A 24,928-nucleotide genomic window follows, 5' to 3' on the forward strand; every position below is an offset into this window, starting at 1 on the left:
TTTTGAGTTTATCAGAATTGAGAAGGGGTCAGGGTTTCTTTTCTTTCACAGCGACCTCCACTGACCTGCACCTCACATTCTGTGTAAGAGGCACAAAGGAGAGACGCATCTCACTTAGAACACCAAGCATTCTGCATTCCTCTGGGCACATGTGTCCATGGAAAATACAGGAGTGGCAAGCATATAGGCTAGCAGTATATTTGACCAAAGACTCAACCCAGTCCCCTAGTGCATATCAGAGATAACTCACATCTTGCCTGTCTCCAAACCCCAACCTTCTGCGGGCACCTCTGCCCAGACAGGATTCCCTCACTCTCGTCCCACAGCAAAGGGAAGGTGGACGATGCTCTGGGCAGACAAAGTGCTAGTTTTCCATGAAGCTGACAGATCAGGAGCATGGCCACTTTCGCAGCTTCCCATCCTCCTCCTCCTCCCGATTTCCTTATCCACATGTCCTCTTGTTTATATGATCACATTTCCAAACGCCTGGATCCCAGAGTGGGTTGACGTTCCTTTTGGCCCCTCCTGGAGAATGCGCTTGCTCTCCCTCCTGCTCTCTCGTGTTGTCCTGTCTTTGGTTTTATTTTCCTCTCCCTGGCAGGTCTGTCCCAGATGTGGGGTGTGGCCCCTTTGTCTCCTTAGCACCTGGCATGGTTGTGTGACAGGCAGTATTGCACTTTCTGGATCCTACCTTAAATGTGCTGTCTTTTATTCCCCAAGCGCACTATCTGGATAGGGTAGTTAAAGGTATGGTCTTCCTCTATTTTCCTGTTGTGTTTGTGTGTGTGTGTTTGTGTATGGGCATAACAGAAGAAATGTACATCTAGAAATACACATGTACCCTCTAAGCATGGCGTCCCAAGGCTGCCACATCCCGGACTTGTCACAGCATCCACTGCCCCGGGGGCAGGGTTTTGATAACGAGACGGTTGATATACCTGGAGTGTCCTTCTTCCCTGCCCGCAAGTGCTCAATCTGTTTGTGACATTGCCATCGTGCTGTTATCCTTCCCTTCCCATACACCCTTTCTGCCCCATCTCATGTCACCCTGCCCATCCCTGTGGCCCCTGGTCCATCAGGATTAAGTTGCTGGGAACCAGGGTGGGTGGTCTTAGACAGGAAGCAACAGAGACCCTGGAGCCACCTAAGACATCTTAAGAACTCCATTCCCACTAGATACTGTACCAGGCTCTGGAGAAATGAGGGGAAAACAGACCTCTGACCTCAGGGAGTAAATGGTCGGTTTGTTTGGATTTATTTTTCCCCCTCTTCAGAGAAGGCCTGACTTAGTTAAGTTTTATCTTTGCAGAGTGTTCCCTACAGGCAAAGTAATTCTTGCCATTTACATTAAGTTGATGGTACCTAATTTTGCAAAAAGGCCTCACTGCTCTAAGAAGGGAAGAAGGCAATGGCAACCCATTCCAGTACTCTTGCTTGGAAAATCCCATGGACGGAGGAGCCTGGTAGGCTGCAGTCCATGGGGTCGCTGAGAGTCGGCACAACTGAGCAGCTTCACTTTCACTTTTCACTTTCATGCATTGGAGAAGGAAATGGCAACCCACTCCAGTGTTCTTGCCTGGAGAATCCCAGGGACGGGGGAGCCTTGTGAGCTGCCATCTATGGGGTCACACGGAGTCGGATACGACTGAAGCGACCTAGCAGCAGCAGCAGCAGCTCTAAGAAGTCTGAATGATCAGATACGTGTGCTCCAGAAAAGCTCCAAGCTCCCAGGGGAGAAATACTGTGCCATCTTCGTCTTTTTATCCTTAAGCCCTCACACAGCACTGGGTACCAAATATATGCTCAGTGCTTAAGGACACATACTCCGGGGTCAGACTGCCCGAGTTTGAATCTAAACTCCAACACTTAATGAATTCAATGACCGACCTCCCTCCCTTCACTTCAAGAGTCCTTATAAAATAAGCATGATAACAGAACTTGCCTCATAGGGTTGGCATGAGGATTGAGTAAAGTAGTGAATGTAAAGTGTTCAGCACGTGGGCAGGAATGGTGCTCAGTAAATGTTAGCTGTGCTGTTTTATCATCATACTCTTAGCCTTGCCCTTAATTTGAAGAAGGACTTCATTAGCCAGGCTAATTTTTGAAACTGTAAAGAAAAAGACTAAATTGGCTTTTAATAAGAGATAGCAACTGCTGTTTAAAAATTCATGGAAAGGATTTTAGGGCAACCTAAATGACTGAACGCTTTTCAACTGGGATATCTCTGCCAAATACAGCGAAGGTGATTGTGGGGCCCATCCAATGGATGCCTGGTGTTGAGAAGCAAGGTTCCTTGAATTTTACATACTGGCCTTCAACCAAGAATAAAATTATTGCAGCAAGAAAGAGTCACAAATCTGAGCCTGTTTAAAATAGGCATTTCACACATGATCATCATCAGGGGAATCCTCAAGATGGATTAAGTTTAATAATGTCACCATCTATTTGGTGAATGTTTTTCCCACTATGTGAAGTTTTTCCACATCCATGAGTCTTAAGTGAGTCCTGTGAATTTTTTTTAAGGGAACAGATAGAATTATACTCATTTGATTGGAAAAGGAAATTAAAGTTGAAGAAGTTGAGTGTCCCAGCCTGGATCACACTTGTAGTAAGTAGCAGAACCAGGATTTTTTATTTCCTGGCCTAATCCACATTTCCAATATTCTTTCTTCTGTCATAGTCATGAAGAATGTCCCATTAATTTCCAATGTTCTTCCTCCAAACCTCATCTTCCAAGCTGACACCTTCACCAGAAAGTAACCCACATTCTCTCTCAAGCCACCTGTTCTGATCTGTAGTGCAGAAAATATTCACCAAACCTTGAGCTAGATTAGGTCAATGAATCATAAGTCACTTTAAAAGACAAATGTTTCTTGCCAAAAATCTAGTTCTCCACCAAGCACCCCATCGGACTGGCTCTCTGGTATAATGGGTGCTAGTAATTCCCAAAAAAGAATTCAGAGGCTGATATATGTAAGCCTGGGACTTTTCAGAGTAGAGTATTTTGCAGTTCAGAGACAAGCCAGCTTTTGTTCTTTCTGTCCACTTGCCTTGGTAGACACTGAAGAAACAACAGCCACTCACCAAGTATGTTGACCTCCTCCTAAGTGTGAGGAAATGTGGAGCCACACGACAGAAGAGGCCCCAGCCTCCCAGAGAAATCAGTAAACATATATTGTCACTAAAACACTAAAAATAGTTCCAACAAAACATGATGAGGATTGTGATAGAGGACATCCCGTGGCCACTTAGCAATGAGAGCCCTCCCCAGCCTAGGCAGGGCCTCACAGACCCAAACTGTGGGCCATAACATAACACAAGAGGCCACTGAAGGCTTTTAAAAGCAGGATACTGACTTGATGGGGCTTCCCAGGCAGCAGAGAATCTGCCTGCCAATGCAGGAGATGCAGGTTCTATCCCTGGGTTGGGAAGATCCCCTGGAAAAGGAAATGGCAACCCACTCCAGTGTTCTTGCTGTGAAAATTCCATGGACAGAGGAGCCTGGTGGGCTGCAGTCCATGAGGGTCGCAAAAGAGTCGGACATGAGTGAGCGACTGAACGGCATGCAAATGACTTGATGACATTTGTGATTTGGAAGGATGGATCTGGCCGTATGGTGGGAAAAGTTGAGAAGGAACATTTAGGGGCAAAAAGACCAATTAGGAGGCTGTTGCTGTCATCTAGGTAGGAGATGATGGTGCCCTTGTCTAGAGAACTGCCTGTGGGAATGAAAACATACGAGAAGACCAGAATGAGAAACATAAATGGGATGGGTATGTTGTATAGCTCCTCTACCACATAAAAACTAAATACCTTCAAGGATTCTGAAAGTCTTCTAACTTCAAAGGAGTCTTCTTTGTAGGCTTAAACAGGAGGTTGGAAATAAAGCGGTCCCTTGTCATTTAAAGGGCATTATTTCTTTTGAAAAGCCTAGCCCTTCTCTAAACCTTAAAATTATATTATTTTGGGCTCTGGAAAATACCCAGTATGAATCCTTCCAGAGGGGATTGTTAACGCCACTTGGGCTCTCTGAATTATTGATGTGTTTCAGGGTTGTGGAATTAATAAGTTTTAGTAGCAGGTAAGGAAGGGCATATTGCTTTAAGAAAGTCAACAGGTTCCCCCCCAGAGGAGGCCTTTTCATAATGGCTAATGGGAGGTGTGATGATCTCAGAAGCAAATTGTTACATGAGAGCAAACCTCACTCAAGCCACAGGCACTCCAGGTGTCTCTGAAACCCTGAAACCAGCTGGACAGTGCAGACCCTCGGGATAGAGACTAGTCCATTTAAAGAAACTGACCATGGGGAGAGTGTTCTTGTGGTTTTGCACGTAGAGTGGACCCTCCCTGAGAACACGGGCTCCTCCTGGCAGTTTCGGAGCTGCACAGAATGTGTGCACCAGGCCCCGTGTGCTAAGCAGAGCTCAATAGAGCAGGGCTTCCCAAAGAGGGTTTCGTGGAATAGAATGTTCCACATGATTATAAATGGTTGGGGTGGCAGCGAGGAGTTCTGAGGTCAAACTGGAAAATGTTCCAATAATCAAATACGCAGGTTTCTTTGTTGTAAGACTCCCCGGAGGCTTTAATGTGTTTAATGTGACTTTCTAGGATGAGAGTATATGATATATTGTTTCCTAAACTTATTTAACTATAGAGGCTTGTTTTTGAGGAACTCATAGAACTGGTAGTTCAAAGAATTCACTTTGAGAAGCATTGTTTGCGATTATAAGACCCATTTTAAATTGTCCTGGAACAAAAGTGAAAGTGTTAGTCGCTCAGTTGTGTCTGACTCTCTGCGACCCCATGGACTGTAGCCCGCCAGGCTCCTCTGTCCATGGGGATTCTCCAAGCAAGAATACTGGAGTGGATTGCCATATCCTCCTCCAGGGGAATCTTCCCAACCCAGGCATAGAGATTGAATCTGGGTCTCCTGCATTGCAGGCAGATTCTTTACCATCTGAGCCACCAGGGAAGCCCCATCCTGTCTTAAATTGTCTTGGAACAAAAGGTATAGATAAATAGAGTATAAAAATACTGAGGGCAGAGGCTATATCTCATCTGTGTATACCCCAGAATTAACGCATACCTGGTATGCAGTAGGTGTTAAGTAAAGTTTGTTGAAATTAAGAACAGAATTATCCAATTTGAGGTTATTTTGACCTTCTCTATTGGGTGGTGGTACTGGAAGGGCCTAACAGAGCATCTCATCCAAACCTTCATTTCGTATTGAGTTAATCAAAACGTTCATTGGGGTTTTTCTGTAAGATGTTATGGAAAAACCCAAATAAACTTTTTGGCCACTCCAATAGATGAGGAAATTGAGGTCAAGAAAGGACAAATTACTTTGCCAAGATGCCACAAATTAGGCAGGCAGAACCTAGGTCTCCCGCCTCATCCATTGATCCATTTCAGCTCAAATATATGGAGTACTGGCTCTGTGCAAGGTACTAGTTTAGGTCCAAAATTACCTTTATGGAGGTTACATTCTAATGGAGGGAGTAGACCTTAAATTATTGCAAAATGAATTATTTAAGTGCGCTTGGGACAGTTGCCCTCAAGGAGAAGGACAGAGCACTAGGGAAGTCAGGCGGGCCTGGGCTGGGACTCGGGGGCCCTGAACCCATCTATCTTACTGCTTCCTGCTGAGCGGCGTGTTGGCCCCATGACCACAGCATGGGGTTTGTTTCAGCTCTCTCTGGCGAGGTTTGTATTTATGAGGACCATAGCTTTTGACCCAAATGCTGAACAGTTTGGACTGACAAAGTATTATTTTCTGATTCGTGAGTTTCGTAGTGAAGTTGGACCAATACAATGTTAAAACAAAGAAGTCCAATAATAATAATAGCAGCTATCATTTATTAAATGCCTACCTGTGTTATCTGCTGTGCTAAATAATTGGTATACATTATCCCATTAACTTTCTTAACAGCTCTGTGGATTGGGTATTAGCTCCATTTTACAGATAACACAACTAAACTTGGAGAGTTAAATGATTTGCCAAACATTACATGGGATTCCCCAAGACTCTGCTTGCCAGTGCAGGAAACACGGGTTTAAACCCTGGATCAAGACGATCCCCTAGAGAAGGAAGTGGCAGCCCACTCTGGTATCCTTGCCTGGGAAATCCCGTGGACAAAGGAGCCTGGTGGGCTACAGTCCATGGGGTCGCAGAGTCAGACATGACTTAGCAACAACAACAAAGTAAGATCGTGGCACTGGGATTTGAACTGTTCTGTCCCATTCCGAAGTCCACATTCTAAGATTTGGTTTTTATTAAAAATTTAGGATTAAATGGTGTGAAACTGACACTGCCTTAGACAATCAGGATCTGAAAAATACAACCAAAAGTTACTTAGTTTTGGAAATAATATACGTAGAATGCCTAGCACAGTGGTGAGCCATAGTAGACCCTCAGTATATGGCAACTGTCATTGTCGTCACTGTCCTGAAGCATCTAAATCAGGGTTTGGCAGGCTACAGAACACAGACCAAATCTGGCTCATCCCGTCTTTATAAATAACATTTTGTTGGAACACAGCCATGCCCATTGATTTACAAATTGTATGTGGCTCCTTTCAAGCTATAATGGCAGAATTTGGTAATAACAGAGCCACAAAGACCATATGGCTCACAAGGCAAAATATTCAGTAGCTGGACCTTTACAAAATACTTTACTGACTTTGATCTAGGTAATTGCCTCAGTTTTCTTTTTGCCTTTCTATGGCCCCTATCTGGGGTTATGGTTACAGCTTATGATATGATAGTCCCTCTACTCAAACTAGAGAGAAAGTCATGACATGTAGAAGACTCAGATATTGTGTTCAACCTGTCTGTCAGGCTTTGTGCATCATGCATACTTTATTTAAGCCTCCCAACAACCCCATTTTATAAGTAGACTGAGGCTCAAAGGAACTAAATAAGGTGTTTGGGTCTTACAGCCACTGAATGACACAACCAGCCTTTGATATGAAGCCCAAGCTTGTACTCTTATTCAAGAGAGATTCTTTGTGGCTATACCTTGGAGCAAGAGAAAGCAGTCTACTACTATCCTTAACAATTGGACCCTTGTTCCTCCGAGACTAATTTCAACATATGAGGCTTAATTTAAAGCAAGTCTCAGATGGATGGACAAAATTTTAAATGGGCCTCATTGGAGAAAGAGGGAGCCTTTAGGTGCTTAGATCAGGAGTGGCTGAGGTCAGCTTCTGAGACAGTGCCTGCATGTCACAGCACTGCTCCTGCGCTTCTCAGCTGCTGTCTCGATTTCTTCTGGGGTGACCATGCTGGTGTCGTCCTGCTTCCCCCAACAGGCTTCTGCCAGGCAGCAACCCCCATAGTCTACATTTGCTTCAAAGTTTCTGCGGGACTCCCTCCTGGGCTGGGAGCACACACTCAATAAATGTTTCTTCCTTTGAATGGAAAACACAGTGGCCAGATTGACCGGTGGCTGTGTTGAACATCTCAAGTATAAATGAACATGTTCTTTTCTTCTACCTTGTAATACCAGTCAAGGATAAAAAGGCCTTGAACACTACAGTTTTAGATTCTAGTTGATCTGCCATTTAGTGAGTGCCTGCCTTGGCCTAGGTCTTGTACCAGACAGCCGTATCCATACTTGTCTCATTTAAGAGAAATGGGTCAGTTTTCAGTTATTTCATGATAGAAAATTCAGTTTATAGCTGTATTTGTAGCAGTTTGCTGCTCTTAATAATAAAACAAGTTTATAGATTGCAGAGTGCTTTCACATCCATACCTTCCTCTGAGACTGAGCAGGGCCAGAAAGAAGCTTTGGAAGGCATCCTGGTGAGGTGTTTTTTTGATGGCCCCTCTAAGAAAGGAGTTGGCAGATTTGTTAAAAATGAGGACTTGATGAAAACCAAGCAGCAAAATAGAAGCAGGAGTGAAGCATGTAACTTAACAGATTCTTGAGAAGGTGGTAAGCAAAAATCTGCAAGCTTACTGGAATAATAACTCCCACCTTATGATCTAGTCAAAGCAGAACTCAGGCAGAGTCTAAATATTGCCTGACCCTCCCTGATTAAATCATCCCAGCCCTCGCAGACAGATGGGCACTCCCGTGTTTGGTTCCCACCATATTTTATACATCTCCCTCAGGGCACTTAGCAGTGAAATATTTTACTCATACAAATCTGTCTCCTTTGATAGGCTGCATGCTCCTCAAGAATAAGAACTAGGCCTTATTCATGTCTGTACCTCCAGTGCTAGCCCAGAGAAGGTGCCTAATAAATGACAGGCGGGCAGACAGATGTACAGATGAACACAATTAGGGGAGAGTGGCCTGCCCGAACCTGCACTGGCATTCCCAGACAGCCCTCGTTAGGCGCTCTCGTGGCAGTCATCCAGGCTGCTCTGAGTGGTTGAGGATCAGATGGGAAGAAAAAGACCCCAGGACTCTTCCTCAAAGCAAAGACAGTTGTTCAGGAGGAAATCGGACAAAACAAATGCAAAGCCTAAGGACCCATGCAATGGACCTAGTCCCAAGGCCTGAGAAAAGTACAGCCCTTTAGAAGGAGACCCAGGTGTGCTGAGGGGACAAGAGGAGTAAACAGAGAGATGATCATTCCTTTGTTTTAAACAAAACAGAGGCAGGAACAACCGGCAAGAGTAAGCAAGGAGTGAAGAATCAGCCCCAAAGCTCCACTGGCCAGATTTGGATAAGCCCACATCCGTGGACTCTGGCTCTAGAATCCTGATCACTTTGGAAAGGGAGGGTTTTGGGTACAGAAGGTGTGGGCTTCAGGCCTAGCCCCCCCACCTCCTGACAGCGCCGCGTGCTAACCATGTGGTCTGAGCAGGCCTTCCACCTCTGAGTCTCAGTAGCCTTAAATGTAAGGGGCAGTTCTAACGATAGGCACCCCCAGGTACCGAGGGCATCAGTGTGCTGACGAATGTGAAGGCCTTTTGTGAGCTGACAGGTCGAGTATGAGTGTGTGTGAGCACAGTCTGTGCCCATGGTTGATCAGACCCTGATTCTGGCTGCTTTGCCTTGCAGAGGGTTGCCCTGGCCTGTGCAATGGCAACGGCAGATGTACCTTGGACCTAAACGGGTGGCATTGCGTCTGCCAGCTGGGCTGGAGAGGAGCTGGCTGCGATACGTCCATGGAAACCGCCTGTGGCGACAGCAAAGACAACGATGGAGGTAGGGCTCTGGCACCCAAGGGGCCCGTGAGTCTCCAGGGCAGTGGGAGGTGCAGAGTGGAGGGTGGGGCCCTCAGGGTAGGCATAAAACAGCACCTGTCATCTCAGGAATAAGCACGTGTCACTCGTTGTTCCATTGGAATTAATTAAGCTTAACTGATGCAAACAAAATCCGTTGCCATCTGACAGCAAGTGCAGAGGAGAAGGCACATGAATGAAGGAATTTCCTCACAGTGCATTAATGGAGTGAGCTGCCTAGCAAAGTTGTGAGATTCCCCCACTGGAAGTGGACAAGAAGAGGCCACCCCAATTCTGTAGCACAGAAAGTGCCAGAAAGGATGCTTCTCCAGGGGGAGGGTGGTTGAGTTACCTTTGGTCGAGGTCCCTTCTCCTCTGGTTCTGGTGGTAACTCTCACCAAGAGTCCTGGGGGCCACCTTTGCCCCCACACCTTCTGTCCCTGTGGGTTTGTAGTAGAATTCATCTTTGCTGTTGGTTTTTGTTTTTTTTCAAGTGCTGGGCAGTCAGAACCCTGAGGAAGAGAGGCCTTCTCTTGTGGAACATGTATTAGCTGAGAACGAATAGGTCAAGGTTCTAATCCCAATTCTGTCTTTGGCCCTCTGTGTGTCACTAAGCAAGCTGCTCGAGTCAGTGGGCCTCACACTCCCTACTTACAAAATGAGGCCCTCGGATCATAAGAGCCCTTCCAGTCTTTATCTTAGTGCTAGGATTAGCCTTTGCCTATCTGTTGTGTGAAACCTGGATAAATACAACCGCAATGTGCTTTCATTTCCTACTTGGAAAATGGGATGATTCTTCATGCCTCTACCAATCTCAGGGGGTTATTTGGAGGATAAAAAGATATACGGGAAAAAAAAAAATAAAAAGATCAAAACATTTAGCCCTTCCTTTCAAATGATGGCCTAACAGTTGACCTCATCAAAAAGATGTGTTTATGCATCTTCTATGTTTATGCCAAGGGACTTTTCTGGCCTAAAACTGCACAGAGTAGAAAATCCAAGGCCAGAAACTCAGCATCCCAACCTTGGGGAAGCTTCTACTTAGTGCAGTTCAACAATCTCAGAGCAGCAAGAGGACTGAAAGGCCAATGTGTGCTGTCATGATTATTCTGGTTCATTTGCCTTAAGCTGGCTCCAGCAGCTCTGGGCTGTTTCAGACCACTGGTCTTTGTCCGAGCCCCCAGCTTTCAGACCTTATATCTGCTGCCTGAATCCAGGAGGAGGCCAAACCCGATGCACCCAGTCCTCAGCCCCGTGGAGTAATTTTCCACAAGGAGCCCTTGGGGCTGGGCCACGGTAGACAGGCAGAGACAGCAGGTCCATGCTGTCCTCCTGAGACCTCACAGGACTGAAATGTCCCTTAACCCGAAACGTGCAAAGCTCATTAATTCTTCTGCTGCATAAATATCCAGAGTTCCCTGTTTGGGGGCCAGGCACGGGGATGAATAAGTCCTGTCCCCACACTCCAGGAACTCAAATGAGGGCAAGAGCCAAAGTGAAATGCTAGTGGATGGTGAGACGGGCTGGTGCAGAGTTCCATATTGACTGTCGTGGGGGTAGGAAAACGCTCATCAAGAAGGCCATGCTTGAGTAGGCAGGCTTTATTGGAAAGGAGAGGGCTTTCCATTTGGAGAAAACATCACAGGCAGAGCAAGGGCACCGTGTAGCCCTGCCTTCCGGGAAGATAAAGGACAATCATGTTTGCTTTTCATAGGAAGGAGATGTCAACCTGGTTATCTCCCTAACTGCCCCCTTCACTTTGCCTGTGTAGACAAGTCCATGACCAGCAATGACATTCGTGTAGTTAGGAAAGAAAGGGAGAGGAGCCATACCATGAAGTCATTCCCTTTTCAGGAATCCAGGGTCTTGGCCAAAGCCTTCAGAGGGCTGTTGAATATCCAGGCAGCAAAAGAATTGGGTGTCCTTGAAAAATGCCAGGAGAAGGTGTACAAAATGCACATCCCAGAATAGGTCATAAAACAAGGTCCGTTTACTCCCTCACATGAAGCACAGTGCCCACGTACCCTCTGTTCACCATCCTGCAGAGCTAGCCTCCCAGGGCCCGGACTGCCCAGGGTTGACAAGGTGGGTGGGTACACAGGAGCCCAGAGCCCCACAGCCCTGGAAGAGCGTCTCATCATTGGAAACGGGGCTGAGCCAGACCCCAGGGGAACAGAGCCTTCTCTAGCTGTCGTGGAGGCAAACCAGCAGGAAGTGGAAAAGAACAGTCAACAAATCGCCAAGTGCAGGAGAATATACCTCTTCCATCTGCAGAGCATGTTTGGACTGGAGTGAACTTTTACATACTTTCTAGTGAAGCCACACACAAGTGCTGTAACATGAGGTCACTCACTCAGCAAACATTAACTGAACGTCTCCTCTGCATTTGGCCCTCTCCTGGGTTCTGAGACTTCAGAGACAAGTAAGACACAGTCCCTACCCTTGTGATGTTCACAGTCTGGAGAGAGAGAGAGAAACAGCACCTGTCACAGATGCAGTAGAATCATGGCAGTGATAAAGAAGCATCCCTCATGCAGCTGATGTTATCAAATGCCTGGTACCCTCCTGGGAACTGTGATGTCCCATGGCTTCCAGTCCAGCCAGGAAGACACCCATGGATCATCCTGGTTGGGAAGACAACTGGCTGGGGGGAGCACACTGTTGAGGGAGCTTGGCCTTGGGTTCTGAACTGCGAAATGAGGCAGCAGCCCACCTCAGGACCCTCTCAGCTTGGTGGGCTCTCTACCCATTGGAGGAGCCAACAGGAAGGGCAAGGGTCTGCCCCGCTTTGAAAGATGGCACAGATGAAGCAACTGCAGGAGTTAGGCTGTCCCCAGGTGCTGAAGGGGGCAAGACTGTCCTCACTGGCCCCTCTGGGTCTTGGCCAAACAGGGGCAGTCTTAGTGGAGGGAGAAACAGGGCAGGCTTTACCCAGCAACATGGGGTGAGCCAGAGTAAGCACTTGGCTGTCTGAGGTTTGGTCAGGCACACATTCGTTGGGCTCCTGCTATCTCCCAGGTCTCATGCTCCTTTCTCAGAGGATATAAAGACCAGCGAACATGGCCCAGCCTATTCTCCCTTGGGAAGCTCACAGTTATTTGTAAGAAATTGTTTTTCACACAAACCAAATCTAATGGAGGCAGAATGAAATGAGCACCTCTATTTCAGTCATGATGTGGGACACAGTAGGATCTCAGATAAATAAGCCAGCAAGTGAAAATGATGTCACTCACTCACGTCCGACTATGCAACCCTATGGACTGTAGCCCACCAGGCTCCTCCGTCCATGGGATTTTCCAGGCAAGAATACTGGAGTGGGCTGCCATTTCTTTCTCCAGGGGATCTTCCCAAACCAGGGATCGAACTCGGGTCTCCCACATAGCGGGCAGACTCTTTACCATCTGAGCCATCAGGAATCCCTCAATAAGCCATGGTGGAGGGAAAAAAATGTTAGAGTATCGCTTAGTGAGTGCTTTTGGCTGATGTGACTCAGCGGCTTGGAGAAGGAGTTCGCAGTGGTTAATGTGAGTAACAGGACTGGAGGAGACAGAGAACACAGACTTGAGCTCCCTCCTACTGCCCTGCCCATTACAGACAGGGAAGCTGGGGCCCGGAGCGGGGATGTGATGTCATACACATCAGATTCGCACAGAAAGTCATTAACACGGCTGGACTCGGACCCGAGACCCTTGAGCCTTTCTGTGTGGTCTCGTGGACCACCGCCCCCTGGTGTTTCATCTTCCTCCCAGGCATGTAGTGTGAGTACTTAGTCCAATCTAAGGAGGCTACAGTAGTGCCGTAGAGAGGACCAGAGGATGACAGAGATAGCTCATATAAGCAATCGTGCACCCACCCAACAACTCTGGGAGGCGTCTGGTATTCCGATACCCTCACTATGTCCTTATGATGAGGAAGCTAGGGCTTAGCAAAGGGAAGCGTTTGGCTCAGGTCACATAGCTGGCAGGTGGCAGAAACTGTATAGTTCCTGGAGTCTGGCCACACAAGAGCTTTTCAGCATGCCTGGACCTCAGACTCACGATTCCATCATAAACCTAACCATGGCCCTGCAAGTCATCTGAAAACTCCTGGCTTCTCTTCTTTCCCAATTTGCTAGGCTTAACGCAATTCTTTACAAATGAAACTTGAACTTCAGGCTTCATTAAGAAAGCTGTTGCAGTGTTTTTTAACTGAGACCCCAAAAAACGTGTTTCACTGTACGGCTGAGTCGGGTTTAGCTTTATTGGTTTGTTTCTGTTTTCACTTATGGTTGTTGTCTAGATTTTAAAGCGGAGAACAGATCCTGAATGTGAGTTAGTGACTCCAAGTCTCTTAATCCGCTGTCAGGGCTGCCCAGTCAGTCTAACCTGCCTCCAGATTTCACTCCAAGCCCTGGTTGGTGAAGGGCAACAGCAGAGCAGGCTGGCAAGCAGAGACCCTGACTCACCATGAAAGGCAGTCCCTCCTTGTGGTACGTTTGACAAAGAAGATGTGCCCTATGCTTCTGTGCCCTTCAGAAAGCCCCCTGTGACGTGTGTCCCATGCACCTTCTCACATGTTCTCACTGACCATTCGAGGGGGCATTTGTGCCCATTTCAGAGATGGAAAAACTGTGGCCCAAAGACGCTTGCTGTTGTTGCTCGGTCACTAAGTTGTGTCCGACTCTTTGACTCCATGGACTGAAGCAGGCCAGGCTCCTCTGTCCTCTGCTACCTTCTGGAGTTTACCAAAGATGCTAAGTGACTATAAAATAAGAATAATAAGGCCTACCTTGCAGGGTTACTGTGAGGATTACAGAGGGTGTATTTAAAGTGCCTGAGAAGCAACATACCACAGTGATTAGAAGCAGGATCTGTACCCAGACTGTCTGGATTCAAATCCTGTCTCCCCAGTCTGCTGGCTGTATGACCTTGAGTGAGTTATTCAACTTCTCTGAGCCTCAGATCGTCACCTGCAAATGTCATCTCTCTTTGTCTTGCTCCTTTCCACCTGTAATCACAGAAGTGTGATGTTTATTATAAAATAAATATATATTCATATATAAATCACTTTTAAAAATTAGAATTATATTCTCTATAAAATTTTACAGTCTTCTGTTTGGATTATGATTAGATTGTATTTTTCCATATCATAATGTATCTAGACCTTTTTCACTTTTTAGTTAAAATTTGTATTCCAAACTGTTACATGCTTACTGCTAGAAGGAAAAAAGAAAAATCAAATATACATAAAGGAAAACAGTAGCCATCATTTAGAGAGCATCTCTAAGGGCCAGGGGCTGGGCTGGACACTCTGTGTCCATAAACTCCAGCCCCTTGCAATACACTTGAAAGGCAGACGCTTACAGGCTGGGAAGCTGAGGCTCACTGAGCTGATGAGGCTTTCCCAAAGTCACACCGTGAATCAATGGGAAAGCTAGGATCCGAATGGAAGCCGTGCTTAAAAAGAAGCCAAAGAAAGGAAACATTCACGGGAATTTAAGCACCCATACCCCTTGTGATAAAGGATCTTTAAGCAGCTTCAAAGTGTGTTCATCTCTTTAGATTCTGTTGGCCCTGTAAAACAATCATGGATTGCAATTCAGAGCATTGATAGATGCAACCTGGAAGGAGACATTTCAGGAAAACTGAGAACAAAGCTCTCTGTCCTCCCTTCTCCTTCTCATCTCCCACCATTGGCACATAAAGCCATAGAGTTTGGCCACACTTCAGACTATCTCTAAACCATGTTTCTTGTGATAAGAGACAAGAGAGAAATTGACCTTTAAAAATCCTGCGTTCTGAGGAGCAGATAAAGATTTTGCAAGCCTTTTCACCATAGGCACAGAATTTATTACAGCAGATGACAAAAACTTCTCCCAGATGTGTACAGACAGGGAGGCACATTCCACCCTCCACCCCCTGGGGCCTCCCCAGATGCTGCTTACAGCCTGCTATAAAACACGTCTCGGGCCAGACTGCAGGCAGCCGCGAGATGAGGTCGGCGGGTGGGAGGAGTTAAGCCTGCAGAGAGAGCTGGCTGGACTGGTTAGACCCTGTCCACAGGCCCATCGGGCTAAGGGACCATGCAGCCAACTCTGATGAAAAGAGTTTGCTAGGCCATGCATTGCCCACACCCGCCCCTAGCTCTGCTCTCCTTTCGGCTTCTTCTTGCCCATCCTTCTATTCTCAGTTAAGCATTCCATCTTCCAGGAAATATTCCAGCCCTCAGCCCCATGTTAGGGTCCCCGCTTTGGGCTTCCACAGCGCCCCCACCCCCGCTTCCTTCTTCCCCTGCACATGGTTATCTCGCTCTGACTCGCAACACTTGGGAGTCCTTTGGAGGCGTGACGGTTTTCTTCCTGTCTGTCCAGTGCCTGGCGCAGGGCCTGCCAGCCATGGGACAGACGCTGAAGGGTCAGAGCAGACCTGTCCTGTGTGCCTGCTTTCTAAGGAGAGGAACAAGCTCTTCCTGGGGTGGGTGGTGAGGGGGAGGAGGGGTGACTTCCATCACACCCCGTAGCCCTCAGGGGGCCCAGTCGAACTGATGGAGCTGTTTGACTTGGGATCCTCACGCATTCATTATTCATTTTTTCATTCATTCAACAAACATTCTGACGGTGCACAGGGCACTGTGCTATATGCATTTGGGATAAGAAACAAGTCACGTCTGCCCTCTGTGGACAAGGGGAACAGAGCCGGGGGAGCCAGGATGTCCAAGAAACGATGGAGAAAGAGATGCAGACTGTGGAGTAGGGCCTGAACTGGGAGACAGAGAAGAGACCAGGGCCCCAGCTGCCACTGCACTAGCGGTATGATTTTTGGGTAAATCAGCTAACCTGACCCCAGCATCCTCTTTGTAAAGATGAGAAGGCCAGCTCCGTCACCACCTTCTACAGAACCCTCAGCGCCTGTCGCTTTCTGTGAATGTTCCAGCAGGCGGCCACCAGGGGAGATGGGCCTGTGGCATAGAAAGGCCATGAAGTGACTGTTAGGCAGGTTAACCCCAGGGGCTGCCCTCCGCTCCCCGCCCCCGCAGCTGATGGGGACACTGACAGCGGAGAGGGACGTGGTCGCCTGAGGTCACAGCGCGCCCTGGCAGCTGTGAAGATCACAACACAAATGGGGAGCCGTTGCTGGTCAGGACTCCGACTGATGGCACAACTCTTCACCCATTCCTGTGGGCAGCACCCCTCTCTGCAGAGGGTGATGGACACCAAGGCTTTTTTCATTGACGTTCTCATGGCTGGAGAGTGACATGGGAAGGACATAGGAAGTGACAGGGAAGGAGCCCTGTCTTCAGGCTTCTTAGCCTGGATTCTTTCTCTCCACTTGCCCCTCTCCAAGGTCAGGGACACCCATGGCAGGCTGGGCACTGAGGAGGAATGCAAGAGGAGATAGCACGGCCCCCATCCTCCAGGGGATAGCGCAGGACGTACATGGAAGTGTTAGCAGAGCCTCGCTGCACACACCACGTGGCGTCTCGTCCCCACGTGGCGTCTCATCACCATGGCACTTCATGTTCGAGGGTCAGGAGAACAAGAACTACTCTGGAATGTTCATTTAGTGCCCCGGAGACGTGGCCGCCTTTTTCTTTTTTTCCCAACCTACCCTTCCTTCCCTTTTTTTCTTGCCTGTCTTTTTAATCTCTATTCTGCCTTTTTTCTAGCTGTTTCCTTCTCCCTTCCCTGCACCCCTCTCTCCCACCAGAGGCCACAGCTGGGAGCAGCATTGCTGAATGACCAGAGCCTGAACGGCCTCTGACCCTTCATCTGCCCTTCTTAACTTCCACCATATAAGGAGAGAGAGGAGGCCTTAGGACTATATGGGTAAAGGGAATTTCTGGAGGAAACGTGTAATTTCCCCCAAGTTGGAGTTTTAGGATTTAGGAGGGCTTTATGGAAAAATTTGAAAGAAGTAGAGGAAAATCTTCCCTATTTTCCCGATGGGTTTGGGAGTTTTGCTTTTGCTGCTATGATCACAAGGGTCTCTCCAGGAGAACAGGCAATGCAGGAAGCATGGACATAAGTCAACCAATGTGTGTAACATACAATTAAGTGAGATAAGAAGTGCGTGGAAAATCTAAATGTCTTTAGCCAAAACCAGAGAACCTTGAAAACCATATATTGCTGTGTTTCTAACCTACCCCCAAATTCACTTTTCTGTCCCCACAATATACTTTTTCCTCTTACTATGACTTCTAAAATTTGTCATCCATGCTGAAGAAGCTGAAACCATGCAAGAGTCTTGGTTACTGTGAGCAGCTATACACCCTGCTGCAGGCTGCCGTACGCTGCATTTGAAAATACAGAGAAGGGTTTGCTTGGAAGCCGATCTCATAAACTGTGGCTCTGATGAGAATCTCGTGGGCCCTGCTCATTTTAAAACTATTGTTATGTATCTCCTTTAACTGTGATGGTCTCTATTAACGGGGTTTAGCCCACATTTACAACTCAGCAAATATTTGCCGATTGAATGATGAGGGAGCTTCCACATAGGGATGTGTAGGCGGGCAGCATTCTTGGCCAGACATTAATCACTGTGTGCTGTGAAGCCTACAATAAGCAACTCCACAGTCCCAGAGTCTCTCATAAGAGCACAGTGTGTGATATGTCCCCATTTCGGAGAACCCCAATCTTCAAGTCCCCTGGGGTCTCTGCTTCCCTAACTCGTAGGTGTGTTGCTGTGGCTGTGTTTCTCTGCTTCAGTTCTCCAAGGCCAGACTATCTGCAGAAAGAGCTGCCCTGAAACGCGGGTATAGGGAGGGCAGCTCTGTTACTGGGATCCCTGTTCAAGGGAAGCACCCAGCCAGGGGCGAGTAGTAGCTCATGTCTGTCAAGCCCTTACTCAGGTGCTGGCCTTCACGCTAAGTGTGCTATGTCCATGATCTCACCTAATCCTCCCAGCGTCCCTCTGAGCTAGGTTCATGTTACAGACAGGTAAACTAAAGCTCAGAGCCCTCACGGAGACTTTAAAATTTCTACCTGAATAGTCAACTAGATCATCACCAGGGCCCTCTCACCACAAGAAGCAGCAATTTTGTTTAAGATTCATTGCTGAATTTGTTTTTTTAAAGGAAAGAAGTAAGGGGTATGGAAAAGCCCAGATTCCAGAGGCATGGATGAAGCTGGAAGCTAAGGCAGCCGGGGCAGGGGGGGGACCCTGAAATGAGTCAGCCCTGGCCTCTACGAGCTCGCTGTGTGGGGAGGGAGACAGAGAACATGAGAATTACAATACAGAGAGATGAGTGCAGTGGTGGAGGTCACCAGGGCGCTGGAAGAGCCCAGCAAGACTCATAAAGTCGGGTTTTCCACTTAAATAGTTCCTACATCCCTTCAGGGACAGAGAACCTTTTTCTATTTCACAAAGAACTGAGTTCAGCTTCTTTACTGACCAACTGTGTGATCTTGACCAAGTTACCTTACTTCTTGGAACCTCTGGTTCCTTCTCGTCGAAAATGAGGGTGATGGTGGTGACAGTGGCTACTTCACAAAACTGGGAAGATTCACTGACATTTTTCTTGAAAACATTCCTTGTAAAGGATTTAGCACCGTGCCTGGCCCTCAGTAGGGCACAGCTGTGATTATCATCATCGTCATTTAATACAAAAATTAATAATAGTCATTCCTGTCTAACCTTCCAGCCAGGACCAGAGGACAGGAAACCGTTCTTCCAAGGTGCCACGAAGCAGGGTGTTTATAAAGAGGTGAAAGACTGGTTTCCAGGGACTGCTTCGGTGGTAAACAAGAGCAGGCAGAGCTAATAAAATTTCAAATTAGCCATGACTTTTCACGGCCCTTCAATTGTGCTGGCTGATTTAATGGTCAGCGTCCCTGCTCACTGGGATTGAATAATGGAGCATTTCTGCAGAGTTATGGATGCGGCAGCTGAATCTGTCATGCGAACATCAATAGCAGAATGCAAATAACCCTCAGCTCGGGCTGTAATTATGTGTTTAAGCAATGTCTGACAGGGGCAGCCTGAGAATGTGTGATGGGGCCAGCCGACTGCGGGAGAAGACAGGTGCTTGGCTCGGCAGTTAGCTGGTGGACCTGGGAGCTGGACCCAGGACCCGGCCCAAGTGAGGGGAGGCCTTTCCGCTGCATCTCTGGGTGGATCTGGCTGGTGGGCACACACAGGACAGTTGGCTCCCCTGTTTGGGGAGCCATGTTCCAGGGTCAGGAAGAGGAACTACCTCTTGTGCTGTGCTTAGCTGCTCAGTCGAGTCCAACTCTTTGCCATCCCGTGGACTGTAGTTCACAAGGCTCCTCTGTCCATGGGACTCTCCAGGCAAGAATACTGGAGTGGGCTGTTCCCTCCTCCAAGGGATCTTCCCAACCCAGGGATTGAACCCAGGTCTCCCACATGGCAGGCGGATTCTTTACCATCTGAGCTAACAGGAAAGCCCACCTCTTATTAAGCACTTATGATGTATCAGGTACTCTGCCAGATTTGAGGACATATACTGTGTTTTTCACATAAATAAAAATTACATTAGTAACACTCTTATAAATCACAGTAAGAGATGTGAGAAACTGAGGCCAGAGAGTTTAAGAACCTGACCAAGGCCACACAGTAGTAAGTCTCAGAGCCAGGATTTGACCTCTGGAGCCCATTCTCTGCACCACTGTGCTGCCCTCAAGGAGGGCAGAGCAGATGGACCTTAGACACCATGCCGAAGTTGGGAGAGAAGGACAAGGGATTTTTTTGTCCCAACTTATTAAGGAAAAAACTGGGTTTCAGGGAGGTCATGGAGCTTGCCTGAGGCCACAACACCCCGAGACTAACTAGTAAAGAGGCTTAAGGGTGCATATTGTATGTGCAATAACCCTATGGCCAGCCTCTATACTGTAGACCCACAGAGACAAGTGAGGGAGTATATCAGTGTTAAGGAGACGGAAGCTCAGAGAGGTTAAGTATGGGAGCTCATTCAAAGCCATTCTTCCAGGCAGTTCTGGGGCTTGCACTTCAGTCTCTGAGCCTCAGGATCCTCCCACCATACCACACTATTTAAGCGAATTGAGTGAAGATAATGCTTTTCTGCCTTTTATGGACTTGATTCAAATGTCATTTAACTCATTCCATCGTCACTCATTTATTTAACAGTCAGGTCTTAAACACCTGTGCTAAGGGCTGGGGCTACATCAGAGACAACCAGAGCAGGACCCACGCCCTCAAGGTGGTGGGGAAGTTTGCCCAGAATCGCTGAAAGCAGGAGACGCAGAATTCCAGCCTACAGAAGAACACATGTGCTCAGGCTGTTCTCTGCCTACAGAGCGCACAGGCTGCCTACAATTGGCTTCTTGTCTATTTTAAGCCATTCTATTGGGTGTACGTAAAAGCACTTTGGGATAACGAGACCAAAAATCTGTGGTCTGGTGGAATTTCTTTCTTTGCACTTCGAGAAGCTGGAAGCTGCAATATAATTTTCACTCCTAAAGAAATCCACCCATGTGGTAAAGAGAATTCTCTACTAATGACAACTTGGTCAGTGACCTGAAACCATCCAGCAAACTCACAAAGCCCCTCTCACAGAAGGCAGAGGTGGCTCCCCACACACTTGCCTTGCAGCTGGGGGAGAGGCTGGAACTCGGCCACCCCTTCCTCACCCCCAAATCCCATCAGTCACCAGATCTTCCCGTTTTTACCTCTCCGTTGTCTCTCCACACCACCGTCTTCCCTCATGCCCACTGTTCCTCCTCTAGTCTCAGGGGCCGTTGTCTCTCCTGCTGCATGGAGCCCCCGGCTCCCACAGCTCCTTTGTCCTTGATGCAGGAGATGTGCTTTCAGCAATACAGTGACTTTCAAGTGAAGTCATCCCCTGCTTAGCACCTTTCAGTAACTCCTGTTGTCCAGAGGGTGAAATACAGACTCCCCAACCTGGCCCGGGAGGCCCAGCTGTCGGCTCCTGCAAAACTCGCAGCCTGATCTTGTGCTCTTCTCCTCCCTTTCTGAGCCCAGCATCTGAAATTAGTGATCCAAACTGTCACCTCAGGGCCCCCATGCACAGCATTCCTTCTGTCTCTCTGAAAAGAAAAGAAATAACACACGTCACACGTCACACTGCACACTGCTTGTCCATCTCTCCTACTAGACTAGTGGGGTGGGACCTGGAGCCCCTGAATCTCCTTGGCACCCAGCAGCGGCCTCAGCTTGTATCAGGCACTTTTATACCGTCATTCAGTGAGTGGAAAGTAGAGAAGTGAATGAAGGCAGTGTGAACAAACGATGCGGATTGCACACAACATTACAAACACCCTGCTCTGTCACCCCTGCAGACGGCTTGGTGGACTGCATGGACCCCGACTGCTGCCTCCAGCCCCTCTGTCACGTCAACCCGCTGTGCCTGGGCTCCCCCGACCCTCTGGACATCATCCAGGAGACACAGGCCCCCGTGTCCCAGCAGAACTTGCATTCCTTCTACGACCGAATCAAGTTCCTCGTGGGCAGGGACAGCACGCACATCATCCCCGGGGAGAACCCCTTTGATGGAGGGTGAGTCCAGCTCTGGCCGTGGCTCTCAGAAAGGGGAATGAGCCACTTCCAGGGCTCCATCTGTGTGGCTGGGAGTGGGAGGAGGCTGGGAGGGGGACACAGCACTGAAGGCTCTGGGTGGACCATCAGGGGAGGCAGGGAAGCAGTCTCAGGTACCTACGTTTAGAAAACTGCTCTCCAAGGCATCTGGAATTTTATGAGCAGAGTTGTGTTGTCCTCGCTGGGTGATGGATGGAGAGAGTAAGAAATCAAAGGTCCAAGGGGAATCTTGGATCAATACCCACTTTGCAGTCCGCTCTTACTGATGCCACTGTCTCCAGATGAGCTGAAGGCTCTGACAGTCTTCTCCCTCAGAGCTGATGCTGGGAGACTTTAGTAGGCTCGGGGGTGGGGCTGCACCTGCTGGCACCCAGGCACACGCCCAGGCATTCTTCCACCAGTGTTCAGTGGTGTCTCGTCTACTGGACAGTTTGGTACCGAGGTCTGCACTGTGCCGGAACTGCAGACTTGAGTGGAGCACAGTCCCTGCCCACTGGTCACTCACAGTCCGCTAGGGAGACAAAAAGTTGTTCCAGCGTGATAGGCCAGATATGTGCCCACAGGATACTCTGGAAGCACAGAGAAGGTGCTTCTGGGCGGGGGAAGCCTGAGATTTAAGAACTGAGTCTTAAAGATGACAAATAGCTCAGCCAGGGAGAGTTTTTCAGGGAGAGAGAACAGCTTCTGCAAAGACCCAGGGGCAGGAAAGAGTACATGCACGCATGCTCAGTTGTGTCCAGCTCTTTGTGACCCTATGGACTATAGCCTGCCAGGCTCCTCTGTCCATGGGATTCTCCAGGCAAGAATACTGGAGTGGGTTGCCATGCCCTCCTCCAGGGGATCTTCCCAGCCCAGGAATCAAACCTGGGTCTCCTGCATTAGCAGGCAGATTCTTTACTGCTGACCCACCAGGGAAGCCCAGGAAAGGATACTGCTAAGTCACTTCAGTCGTGTCCAACTCTATGCGACCCCACAGACGGCAGCCCACCAGGCTCCCCCATCCCTGGGATTCTCCAGGGAAGAACACTGGAGTGGGTTGCCATTTCCTTCTCCAAGGAAAGGATACAGGAGCCAGCAAAAGGCAGCGCTCTGTGCTCTGCTCCCCAGATCAGGGTCTCTGACCTCGGGAAAGATATCTAAGCAGGAGGGAATTGTGATCATTTCTTTTGAATGTCTTCCAAGGTAGTGATGCCAGATACACACAGAGCTTTCTCAAAACGTCAGCCCAGTTCAGCTCAGCAGTCACAGACTGTGCCTTCTGTGTTCATGCCTTCTGTGCCGGAGAGTTCCTGCCCTAAGGGAACAGGGTAGGGGTAGGGAGGAGAGACAGGAAGAATGAATGACATTCTCCCAGTTCTATTTAAAGAGGGAAGTCAGCACAGCCGGTCATCAGCTTCATCGTCAGCGGGGTCTGAGGAATGCTGGAGAGAGGACTGTCTTACTGAGATGGCTGGCAAGGGCAAAGAGGAGTCTCACCTCAATAGATCACCCAGAATGTCTGTTTGTAGTTCAGAAGCAAACCTGAAACTCACACAGAAGTTAGGGCTGAGGATCTTGATTCAGGTGCCGTCAGCAAGCAAGTGGTAGATGAAACCATGAACACACAGGTGTGTGATCCAGGAAAGTGTCGAAGGAGGGAGGAGCAGGGACCTAAGAAGGACTCCTGGGGAGTCACCTTGGGAAGTGGTATTAACCATCCTTAGAGAGGAGCTGGGAATCCATGGAGGAGGCCCTCTCCTGGGATGTGATGGACCTGGGACTCCAAAGCCTGGACTGCCCCAGCCCTTCCACACAGGGAGCAGTGACAAGATGGGAAGAGAGAAGTCAGGGGAGTGCCCTGAGCCCAATAATCGCGGCATCATACAAGGGTGTCAGAGCATTTGAACTTTAACTTTCTTAGAGGTGAAAGTATGTGAGAGTCCCCTTCAGCTCACCCTGAGAATACTGAGAGCCTCAGAGGTTAAGTGATCTTCCCCAATGCGTAGGCCAGTGAAGTGGCAGAGCCAGGAGCAGAAGCAGAGTGAGGAGAAAGCTATTCATTTATCTTGGCCAGGAATTCTGCTTTTGTCTCCAGGTACAAAGCTTTCTGCTCTTTTTATTCAATTGTGTGATTTTGTATGTAAGCTTGTGGGCCTTCCCGTGGTATGAGTTCTTTTAATCAACTGGAGGTAGGAATATTACTCCTACCAAGGGGGATATTATTTAATACTTGCTCAGCCCTTCTTTACTGGACTGTCATGGGATCTGATTAGGGCTCTGACTGGTTGGCTGCTGATGGCTCTTCTGATTAAGGGGTATCCTCACCATGCCATCCTGATCAGTGCCAGTGGGGACCACGTGCTCTGTTGCTTCACCAAGCCTGATGCTTACATTATCACAGATCACGTGGCACCTACCCAGGAATTTGGGTATCATTTCTAACAGTCTGACATGCCCTTAAGGAGCCTGTCCAGTGGGGAACTTGCGAAACCTATACTGGAAGAAATGGGCTGCTCAGCAGAAAGAAGAGAGCATGGGCTTTGGAGCAAGGCCAGCTTGTGTCTCAGATCCGGGCTCTGCCACTGCTGAATGCACGTGGCTTTGGGCAAGGGCTTAATATAGTGAATATGTAAATGTCTGCCAACCCTCTACACTGAGTCTGCCACGACAGGACCACATCTTACTCACTTTCACATTTGGTAACTGCTCAAGATAAATATGCATATATATTACCTTGAACAAGGAAAAGATGGAAGGAAACAAGGAGAAAAGGAGGAGTGGGGAGGGATAGTGGGACGGAGAATAAATGGATATATTGTCTGTTTTATTTAATTTTCTACTGAGGATTCAAGAGTCCAGAGAGGTTCAATTATCTGCTGAAATCACATTACCAGTTAGTAGCAGAAGCAGGAGTAGAAGTCAGCTCCCAGGTCATTGTTTATGTATCTGTCACCTTCAGTTAAATAGCAGAGACTTTGAAAGCAGAGACCATTCATCTCTCCAAACCTGTATGACTTAGGGCAGGTCCTGGAATAGAGTATTTGCTCTAAAATGAATGGATCATGGAAGCTTCCAAATGTTACTGCAAACATTCCTTTTACCTAACGTTTGCCTAAATCATCATGCCCAGCTCCTCACTCATCTAGATTTGCGGGAAACAGCTCCTATGTTTCACTACTTTCACTAAGTATCCCCAGATTCTTATGTAAAACAAATCTAAGTGACTGGAGACCTACAAACACAAAGCACACATGTGTGCTAAG

At 48.0% G+C, this 24,928-nt stretch overlaps 1 protein-coding gene across 2 annotated transcripts in view; it reads left to right on the top strand.

Moving 5' to 3' along the window:
* Positions 1–24,928, top strand: part of TENM4 (teneurin transmembrane protein 4) — a 3,327,204-nt gene that overhangs the window by 3,199,977 nt on the left and 102,299 nt on the right. For both annotated transcript variants that reach the window (XM_070782510.1, XM_070782511.1), the window contains 2 exons: positions 9,014–9,160; positions 21,431–21,647. In XM_070782510.1, the coding sequence (XP_070638611.1) occupies positions 9,014–9,160; positions 21,431–21,647 (364 nt within the window). The remainder of the gene's footprint in view (positions 1–9,013; positions 9,161–21,430; positions 21,648–24,928) is intronic.

This window comes from Bos indicus, chromosome 29 (genome assembly GCF_029378745.1).
Source record: "Bos indicus isolate NIAB-ARS_2022 breed Sahiwal x Tharparkar chromosome 29, NIAB-ARS_B.indTharparkar_mat_pri_1.0, whole genome shotgun sequence".
NCBI lineage: Eukaryota > Metazoa > Chordata > Mammalia > Artiodactyla > Bovidae > Bos > Bos indicus.